The sequence below is a fragment of the Anguilla rostrata genome, chromosome 12, assembly GCF_018555375.3.
Source record: "Anguilla rostrata isolate EN2019 chromosome 12, ASM1855537v3, whole genome shotgun sequence".
Lineage (NCBI taxonomy): Eukaryota > Metazoa > Chordata > Actinopteri > Anguilliformes > Anguillidae > Anguilla > Anguilla rostrata.
The window spans coordinates 30,691,308-30,702,271 of record NC_057944.1 but is presented as its reverse complement, the minus strand read 5'-3'; the positions used below and the strand labels follow the sequence as shown (position 1 = coordinate 30,702,271).

The 10,964-nt window shown below is 46.4% G+C and overlaps 1 protein-coding gene across 1 annotated transcript in view; it reads right to left on the bottom strand.

The window, feature by feature from the left end:
- Positions 1-709: 709 nt before the first annotated feature.
- ptgir (prostaglandin I2 receptor) overlaps positions 710-10,964 on the bottom strand; it is a 33,671-nt gene continuing 23,416 nt past the window's right edge. Inside the window, exon 2 of the mRNA XM_064301315.1 lies at positions 710-4,316. Coding sequence (XP_064157385.1) covers positions 4,044-4,316 — 273 coding nt within the window. The 3' untranslated portion in view covers positions 710-4,043. The remainder of the gene's footprint in view (positions 4,317-10,964) is intronic.

Here is a 10,964-nt window from a genome sequence, read left to right as displayed (position 1 = left end):
CTCTGGTGATATACTAAATTGTGGTGAAATATTTTTGTTTATACAAACTCTATTATTGTTTTTATTTTTTATTTGTGTTTCATATTCACTTTTACAATACAATACAGATTCTGCAATGTTACCACAACAGTGCAATTTGACAGGACAGCAGAATGCAACACTCTGTGGAATTTGGAACTTCCTGCTTCAGAATCACGTGATTTAATTTCACATATGACGTATGTAGGGCAGAGAGGAGATTTATATACACTTAATACCTTCCAAACCGACTCACCCCGGGTCTCAGTCAATAAGAGTTAATTGGGTTGAGTTTGTTCAGGGGAAAAAAAATCGAACTTTGGGTTAGTCAAATTAACTCTGGGGTTAATTACAATAAGTGTAATTGTGTCCATATGTGTAATAAACAAAAGCCGTCCCGTTATCAGCGTTATTGTAAAAGGAGATTATTGCATGTCCCATTCCTTACTGCGATCACTAGGCAATGTTTCTGTGTCACCCAAGTTGCCAAGACCGTATTTTATCTTTCTTATCTTTTCTCGTGCTCAGAGGCAGACTGCTGTAGCAGCCAAAAACTGCTCACCCACAATTTTACAAAAAAAAAAAAAAAACCCCATCTGTTTTCCTCGTCTGCATTCAGAAGATCAGATTGCATCAAACAGAAAGTGTGTGTTTGAGTGTTGAGTGGAAGGGAAGGGGTGGAATACAGTGACCCGGGTTTTTAAATAAATTTTATTCTAGTTATTCTTCAACATCTTTACGAGCACAAACACAGCACAGTTTTTCACTTCTTTCCTAATAATGATGGGTGTCAATGCTGCCAAGATTTATTAAATGTTGACAATTCTGCTTAAAGTGCTCACCTACATCAAAACCGGCCTATTTATTTTCATGCACAATTTTCACTGGCTGCTCACAGATACCTTACAAAAACAACATTGAGTTAATGAAAATACAAACAGCATGCGACACACATTATACCACAGGAAATACATATTAAGGGACGTGTCAGGGACACTTTGACATTGTACTTCTTGTACATGCATTTGATAGGCGTGCAAGCACACACACGCACACACACACACACACACACACACACACGCACGCACACTTAGAGTTGCAGCATTCCACATTGTGCCCCATAGCCGATGCACTCTCGAGGGTGAGTTGTGATTGGTCAGCTCTGCCCCTACAGCCTCATGGGAGATCTTGTATTGACGCACCCCTTACTGAGACCTTAAATGCAGTTTCACATATCCCTGCTTCAAGTCTCAGTAGAGCGGCTTACATCATAAAATAAAATCTGGTATTGGTGCAGAAAAATCTGAATCCAAAAGTTATGAATGTTAGACCCTCTAGGTTCAGTTGAGAAAGGTGTGGAAAATGTATTGTATTATTATTCAGTATATATTCAGCTGTATAAATGGAATTTATGTATTTTTAAAAAGACAAGAGTATCTGCTAAATGCTTGCAATGTAGTTACCATTGGTAAATGTGTTTACAGATGTATATTTTTATTGCCAAATCAAATAAAAATCCAGACTTATGAGTGCACCAAGAAGTATTTGCTCTAACCCCAAAAGTATTGTGGATCCATTGTCATGAGCGATGAGCAATTCACCTGCACAGATTCAGGTCTGTGAGTAAAACAACGGAAAAACAGGTGTCAGACTAGAATGGAGCACAAGGGAAGCAGCTTAGAATGAAAGAGAAAATGGAATGGCTCTTAGCTCCATTATTTGGAGTGAAAAATACATACTGGCAGCTTACAGTTACAGGTATGCACAGGTGAACACAATTAGAAATGCGGAGACAGTGAAATTGTCAATGACTAACCTCACATCATGGAATTAACATCAAAGGAATTAGCATCACTGATCACATTAATGATCCAGAGATTCTGCTGTATTTGAACTTTCTGCTCTGGCAGAAAACAATGGCAATCTCTTAACTTGTCATCTGACATAACACAGCAGTCTGTGAGTTCTGGAACCTTTCTGGAATCTTGGGGACCATAAGACAAACAACACCAGACTCACACCTCTGGAAACAATCCATGGTGCCTTGCCATGGAACACACACCACTGCAGTCTCTCACCTCTAGAACTAATCTAGAATATCATACCATAAAACAAACTGCAGCATATTCTCTCCTCTAGAACTGAAGACTAGCATACAATACTGTAAATCAAACCATACCAGGCTGTCTCCCCTAAAACTTAGCTAGAGTACCACACTGTAAAAGAGAGTGTAATGTTACACTACCCAGTGTACTGTAACAAGAGGGAGAGAATGTAACATCCCTTCCCATGTTTACATCTACAGCACATTTATTATTTACATTTAACACCAAATGTTAAATCTATTTACATGAGATATTTGGGGATTTGCCTTTTACGACTAAAATCGTTGCTTTGGTTTTTTTGCTCTGAAACCAGAACCGCAATTTAAGAAGTAATCTTTGTCATTTTTATGAGAACAACACGTTCAATCGTATGGTTATCTTGTAGTCTGTGATTTCTCAACCACATCAATTTCACATTATAATATAAATACATTCCATTTCATTTATAGTTACGGCTGTTGTCTTTTTGGCTGAGCAAAGAATCTGTGAGCCTAGATAAGCACAGCAATTTTTGAAAAATAAATACCAAAACAAGGTTTTACGCAAAGATTTCCGTTGAGTCATTCTCCATTAATAAAAGCTGTGCAAAGGCAAGGCCTGTGAAATCCTGCCCCTCACTATTGAAGCCACAGGGCTGTGCTGGAGCTTCCTTGGTTCCCACTCAGTTTCCTCATTGCTGTCATACCTTTAGCTTGGTCCAGTGGCAATGCTGCCACGTTGAACTGGTGAAGTTTCTAAGTGCATCTATGAACAGGGCCAACCGACATATTCTGGAGCTGTACATGTAACAATTATGTAACCCTTTTGTTTTTGTTTTATTTTCCATTATGGGAACATTTTTCAGATGGGATCCACTCAATTTCTCTACATGGAAGAGGTGCCCCTGTATGCTTTTTGTCTTGGTCTGAAGAGTCTGAGGTGGAAGTACAGCCCTCACTGTTTGCTTGTAAAAAAAAAGAAGAAGAAAATGGGTGGATGGAAAGAGGACTGGATTATGTGACCGTAAGGGATGGAGTCTGCATTTGGTAGTCAGGTGGACACTAAGTCCTCCCAGTTGCTCCCTTTGCCTTGGACCGAGAAAAGGAGGTTGTTTGTGCTTTCTCGGTCACCATTGCCTGCTTTTGAAATTCAGGTTATTTCCTGACGCCATGCGGTTCCGAATCGTCCCGTTTCATGGCTCCAGGATGTGCGATGGGATGGGTCGTCACAAGACCTTACATTTTTTTTACATTAACATTTAGCAGACGTGATGGTGGCACCATCAAAGACACCATCACAAGCTCACACCATCAGAGACACCATCATATGCAATGTTGAGAGGCAAGATATTTTTCAGTGATTCGCTGTTGGAATCATGGCAGTTCATGCGCATATGAATTGATGACAGAGACAGGGTTGGCAGTACAGCCCGGATGGCAAAGCTTGAGTGTTTTCCCATAAGCCATTTTGTTTTCACTGATGGCTATGTACACACCACAAACATACTGCAGAGTATGTTGGTTGTCTTTGGGGCAAAATTGCTTTTTCCACTTTGGATTTTCTCTTCAAATTTATGAACTGTGTTGCAACTGAAACTCAAATGTTGGCAGGTATTTTTAATGCACTGGGCCTATATTCATACAGTGTCTCAGGGTATGAGTGCTGATCTCAGATCAGTTTAGCCTTTTACCTCAGAATGGCCAAGGTAAGAATATGGCAAGGGCACAACATGATCCTGTTTACCATAGCCAATGCCAGTCTTTGGGGCACAGTGGGTGGAGCCTCTCTCAGTCATGTTCCTTCCTGTCCCAACCCCCCAGGACAGGAAACACAGGAAGTCCAGTGTTTAATCTTTTGCAGTGTTAGACAGCTGATCCCCAAGACCATCCAGATCGCAATGCCTTCCGTTTGTGGCCCGCAGAGGTGCCAGGGCCGGGCAGCTCACAGGAGGAGGTTGGAGTTGGTCTTGGTCTGGAGGGTGATGGAGGCCATGGGCTCCTCGGTCCCAGGGTGGGAGTTGAGGGTGCTGCTCTTGTTGAGCGCCCCCCGGGGGAAGCGGCAGCAGAACAGGGAGCGCAGGTAGCGGAAGACCGCCTTGCGGAAGATGATGAAGATCCAGGGGTCCACGATGGGGTTGGAGGCGGAGAAGCGGAAGGCCAGCAGGTTCTCCTGGTCGTTCTCCACCGGGGACACTGCGCTGACAAACCCACAGATCTGAGAGAGAGAGAGAGAGAAGGAGAGAGGTGTCAGGCACAGATATAAGAGGGGGGAGGAGCTGGAATGAGAAAAAGCGTGAGATATAATTTTAAGTAATTTGAGGAACAGAGTTTGACTTCATATGACTTTTTATTTAGACCTTGTCATCAGAGCAAGAGAGAGAATGACAGAGAGCAAGAGAGACCAGGTAAAGAACCTGTATTCCAACCAAAAGCTCAAATTTCAGACGATGAAAGAACAGACAAATTGAGAGCACCTCTCGGTCGTGTCCTCGCACGACTGCGTCTGGCTGCGTTCCCGTTACAACAGCAGAGCCCGCCCGCCGGCGAGGAACCGCTTTCCCGACGCGCTCTCCGAAGCGCTGCGAGCAGCCGCCGCGGGACGGCGTCTCCGCCGCGGCCTGCGCACACGCTCGTCCTCACCCCTAATCCCGCCGTGACGCGTATGATAATAGACGGCCCCTTAATGAACAATGGGAGCCGGCTGGATGTTTGCGCGACTCGTGTAAATGTTTCCGCGTTGCTACGGCCCTGCAACGTAAAATTAATGACCCTTAATACCGGACAGATGCGTCCAGTAGCCCGGCGCTGATGTGCCAGGTTCTAACAGCGCGTCCCCATGCGAACTGCGTGGGCTTCCTGCGCCCTATTTACGTCTTGCTGCTGTCAAGCGGCATCGGGTTCCATTACCGAGCGGAAAAACTCAGATTAACCCAAAACAGCATTAAGCCCAAGCAATTAGGCGGGGAAGCGTATCTCGCGTTGCACGCTCAATGCAGTTACGAGGGCAATTTGCAGACTGTGAACGGGAAGTAACCCACGCGCTTGGTTTTTGGAAATCGCGAGACGTTACCGCGCGGCTCAGTTTCACTTCCTCCTCACGGGACCCGCCGCATCGTCTCAACACTCTAACCTACATCGAGCGTATCGCACCACAGGACAAGACCTGTTCTGTGGTAAAGCTGGCACAACTGCGTCGGGTCTGACTGTGTCTTCACACTGTGAGAACTGTGCCACAGTCCCTGTCGCTGAAGCAGTACTGCAGTATCCACTTTCATTTTTTCAGCGTCCTTCAGGCAGAGCAGAAATAAAATCGTTTGTTGTGTCCCGACGTATGACCGCTCTTCCGAACTGCCTGAAGCCTGCATCTGTGCAAACTCACTGGTAATAAATAACTGGTTGTAAATGTTTGTTTTCACATATAACCTACAGGCACTCATTTCAATTACATTCATTTTAGCCCCCTTTGTGCTGTTAATTTCCTCTAAAATAAATCTGCATTAACTTCTTAACGTGTCGTTTTAAACACTCATCAGATTATTATTTCACAGCAAAAAAAATGTGATAATTTCAAATTGTAATAAGAATCAAGTTTAATAAAATTAGGACCTGTTCCCTTGTTTGAGTCTGTTGTGACTGTGGTTGGGAGACAACATAAGCCGCGTTTCCACCAAAAGTAATTTAGACCCTAGTTCCTGCGGTCGAAACCGTCAAAACCTTCCTCAAAAGGTTCCTAGTTCCGGGGTAAAGTTCCTGCGGTGGAAACGCGGCTATAGCTAAAGGCCAGGGTTCATTTCATCCATACGACTGTCAAAAGGCAGGTGTGTCCTCGATGAAATGGGAAGACACTCCGTAGAAATGTTGAAATGCATTGTTTATTTAAGCACGGCATACTGGGAGAAAAGCTCTTGTTGCCACATGTGGTTATTGAGGGAGGCACCGTTTTTGTTTTAGGGGGGGGGTCGGGGGGGGGGGGTGGCCTTGTTACAGCTAAGTTTTCTGGGAAACGAGAGGCCCCCGGAGGGCAAATGCTCTCTCGTTTGATGTAAAGGGGTTTCACCATCGCGCAACTCGCACGGTCTTTTAAGGAGCTGGGACTCACCAGCACACATTCGTCACGCAGTGACAGCACAGGAGAAGAGTGACCTGGACGCAGTGCAACGGAACGAAAAATAATAAACGATGCAAACGATCGGCCCATAATCCCGTACTGACGGAACGAAAAGGGAGTGCCTTCTGGGGGAGCTTTCGCAGCTGTCCCTCTGACCCTTCGATTTCAGTTTGTGTGAAGGGTAAAGAGCTGCACATGTTTTCCCAGGCGAGAGGGCCTGGCACCACGGCCCAGTGCCAACAGGCGGGCAGGACGGGTGAAGCACCAGGGACGCAGCCGGTATTCGGGGTGTTTATTGAGGGGTCTCTCATGGCACAGTCCAGCGCACTGTAGTCAAAGCGCCTCACTGCAGCCCCATCGTCACTGGATCACTTTTGGGTATTGTTCATCAAGTCTTCATCTATAGGGCATGTACCTCCACCGTTTATTCAAAGCTGCAACTGAATTATGAAGCCTGCCGAGATTCCAGTGTTTGGGGTTTGGACAGTTGAGAGGAAGTTGAAACATCGTGATTCGGGTTATTCGGAGTGTTAAAGCTGAGTGATTCAGAGTTTTTTTTTGGCTGGCTGTAGTGTCAGTTCCTCTGACTGACAGAAGCTAATTCAGCCAAGTCAGCTCCACAGAATGAAGCAACACATGCAAGAAACGTGCTTTGGAAAATGTATTTAGTTGGCAAGCTGGACATGGGAACAATAAAAACGTTTTGTAAGTGGTGCTTATTTGTACATGTCCAATACGCAGCTGTTGATATATTACTGTGCTTGTCTGTAGTGTTGGGATGGCTGCCAGAAATCCACATTGGATTGCCTGTTCTGGATTGTTGAATAAAGGTTTGGTCATTGTTTAAGGTTTAGGGGAATATAAAGGAGGAGTTCTGCAGGTGTAAATCCTTGTTCCAGGCTTTGTCTTGGATGCAAAACCAAACAAGGACACAATGAAGGATGCATAGCAGTGTGTAGCAAAGAACAGCTTTTACTGCCAAGCCGTTTTAAGGGAGGCAGCATTTCATTTAGCATTAAGCAGACACTCTTATCCGGATGATTCACACAGTGTGAATTTTACACATAGGTAATCCTTTTTTTGTCCTGAGGCAGTTCAGGATAGATGATTAGCTGTCATTCTTCCAGCTGTTTTTTCACATATAATTTTACATGGAACTTTCTGAAGCTGGAAAGTTTTGCTATGATGTTTTCTGCATAGAGTAAATGAGTACTCAATAGTGAACCTCGGGGACAGCATTTGATTTGACGTACCTGATAACTGACCCTCACATGCATTTTTTTCACCATCCAACTGAACCCTCGTCATGACTTTTGTATGAAAGCGTCATCCTACGGCGGCTGCCTTTCACAACTCAGCCGCGTCAAATGACAGTTGGACGTCACGAGGGCTCTGGCGAGGACTCCTCTGATTGGTAGGACCAACTACTGCGGCAGACTCCACCGCTCCCATTGGCTGCAGTTGTCCGCCATTACGCTGTCTGACGGCCAGAACCACTGCCAGTCAGCAGGTGCCCTAATGTCTGCCAGGCTGCCAGGGCTGGTCGAGCAGAGGCGTTCACCTCCCCCGACGCGTTGTCAAAACAGCCGCGGTAAACACATTCACGCAGGCCTGGCACGGCATGCCAGCCTCACGCCACCCAGCCACATACGGCCTTCCACCGGGAGGCCGGCTACAAATCAGCGCCCCAGTCAGGAGCTCAGGGTGAAAATCACCTCCCCAGTCAGGAGCTCTGGGTGAAAATCACTGCCCCAGTCAGGAGCTCTGGGTGAAAATCACTGCCCCAGTCAGGAGCTCAGGGTGCAAATTACTGCCCCAGTCAGGAGCTCAGGGTGTAAATCACCTCCCCAGTCAGGATCTCAGGGTGCAAATCACCTCCCCAGTCAGGAGCTCAGGGTGCAAATCACCTCCCCAGTCAGGAGCTCAGGGCGCGCTTGATAAAAAGCCACACCGCTCCTTAAATAATCACTTATTGATGGATCTCCTGGTGTTTAATCTTGCAGCTTAACCTTGTGTGGCTCTCTGCCCTGGAGGCGTGAGTAATCACTGGAGTCCCTGGTGCAGAAGGAAACCACACAGGTGTGGCCACGTAGAACTCACACTCTCACACTGCGTCATATACCCTGCATCATACACACTGCATCATAAACACTGCATCATATACCCTGCATCATACACACTGCATCATAAACACTGCCTCATATACACTGCACTCATACTGCATCATAAACACTGCACTCATATACACATCATCACACTGCCTCATATACACTGCACTCATACTGCATCATAAACACTGCACTCATACACACTGCATCATATACACTGCATCATACACACTGCACTCATACTGCATCATAAACACTGCCTCATATACACTGCACTCATACTGCATCATAAACACTGCACTCATATACACATCATCACACTGCCTCATATACACTGCACTCATACTGCATCATAAACACTGCATCATATACACTGCACTCATACTGCATCATAAACACTGCACTCATACAGCATCATAAACACTGCCTCATATACACTGCACTCATACTGCATCATAAACACTGCACCCATATACACATCATCACACTGCCTCATATACACTGCACTCATACTGCATCATAAACACTGCATCATATACACTGCACTCATACTGCATCATAAACACTGCATCATAAACACTGCACTCATACTGCATCATATACACTGCCTCATATACACTGCACTCATACTGCATCATAAACACTGCCTCATATACACTGCACTCATACTGCATCATAAACACTGCCTCATATACACTGCACTTCACAGAGGGCCAGTGACTTTAAGCACTTGAACAGTGGAGTGGAGTGGTCAGGCTCAGCAGACCACGTGCTGTTGGGGAGTCGGGGCCGCAGGCGGAGTCACGCTGCCTCCACAGACAGAGGGGTGGCCCGTGAGGGGCTCACCAGCACATGGCGGCATGTCTGAAGCCCCAAGCCCTACGTAACCCAACCGGCCCACCTCATACAGTATGTCCCCCAACAGCATCCGCTGTGAGTCTCCCTACATCACCTCCACGTGTCCTGCGATCCTATTGGCTATCCTCCGGGTTATTTCTGTGGTCGTGCAGTGAGTGAATACTGGCCTACAAAGCCTAACTGCAGTAACTACGCAGAGGGTAAAACTGAGAACAATGGCTTTAAAGTCTTTTAACTGGCCAGCCGTCATGGTTTTTGGGCATAAAAATTACCTCATGAATACATGTATAATTAGTGCAATATCACTTATATACCTATAACCCATTTGACTGGCCAGTTAAAACACTTTAAAGCCATTTTTCTCAGTTTTACCCTTTGCGTAGTTACTGCAGTTAGGCTTTGTAGGGCAGAATAGCCAATGAGGCAAGACACAAATTTCCCACCATTCTGACCAGGTTGGCTTCACAACCTTAGAGTTTCCATGAATCTTGTTTCCTAGAAGGCTGACCTTGCGGTCAAGGTGCTTTTCCAGCGATGAGTGTGTGTGCGTGTGTGTGTGTGCGCACACATGGGTGTGTGTGTGTGTGTGTGGGCTTGTATGTGTGCGCACGTGGGTGTGTGCGTGCACACTTGGCCGCGCACCATCTGCTGTTTTACCATCTCACATCTTGTGTCATCTGACCATCTGCGTCCTCCCTCCATCTTTCACATCACTCGGTTCCTTGGTGGGCCGTTCCGTACCCACGCCATTTCCCACCCCTGTAATCTCTCCATATATCTGCCTCTCACCGCCCACATCCACCCTTTCCTCCCTCCATCCATTACTTGGTCTGCCGCTAGCTGAGGTTCCTCCTCTGACCGCGGTGCTTGTCTGTTAGAAGGGTGTGCCCGCCTTATCGCAGTATAAATAGCACCTCTGTGTGGATGCCAAGTACAACATGCACACTTGCAGAGCGCCTTTGTCACCTGGGGAACCACAGACCCTTGTAGAAGCGAGACCGGGGCTCATCGTTCCAAAACGGTGGGACCGGAGGCCAAAATTTTAAGGCGGTGCGAGCGACCGCGACAGCGACTGCAACCGCGACCGTGGTACAGAGACCGGCCTTGACCGCGGAGATTGGTGGAGGAAGAAGGGCTGTCGGGGTGGGACCTTTCCCACCCCTGCAGTCAGTTTTCTTTTTCGGCAGAAGGAAAGTGGTATTGAATTCACGGGGTCGTCCAAACCTGCTGGAGCCACAGGCGGCTGGACTCACTCTGCAAACGCAGCGATCAATATCCTCTGGAAACCGCAGTCATTAGAGCGGAGCCATTACTGTTCAACACAGCCTCCAAGTCAACCTCTCAGATATCAGTCAGGCGGCTCTACCTCCCCCATATCCACTACTACACACTCTGTGTGTGCATTACACCCCTGAAATTCTCATTCTACCTCTAATGCATAATTGAGCTCCCTTTGTGCAGGATCAATGGAGAGTAGGCCTAATAATGGAGACGGTGGAGAACTGGCACAGCAGGAAAAAAAAAAAGAAAGAAAAAAAAAACACTTCGCAGAAATAAAACACGCAGGTGCAATACAGGGTGTGACTGTTTGCATTTTTACCTCCCAATGACGATACTTTTTATCTGCATTGTGCCAGGAAATATCTGGCTGTGTAAATGAGCCAGCGTGTAAAACACAAAGCATGTTGCTCAACCTGTGTAAGGGCACGGGCAAAGTGCTAATGCAGCAGCAGTGCTCCATTAATATCTGTACACACTGCCACCCAAATCTGTTCCCCTGCCAAAAATG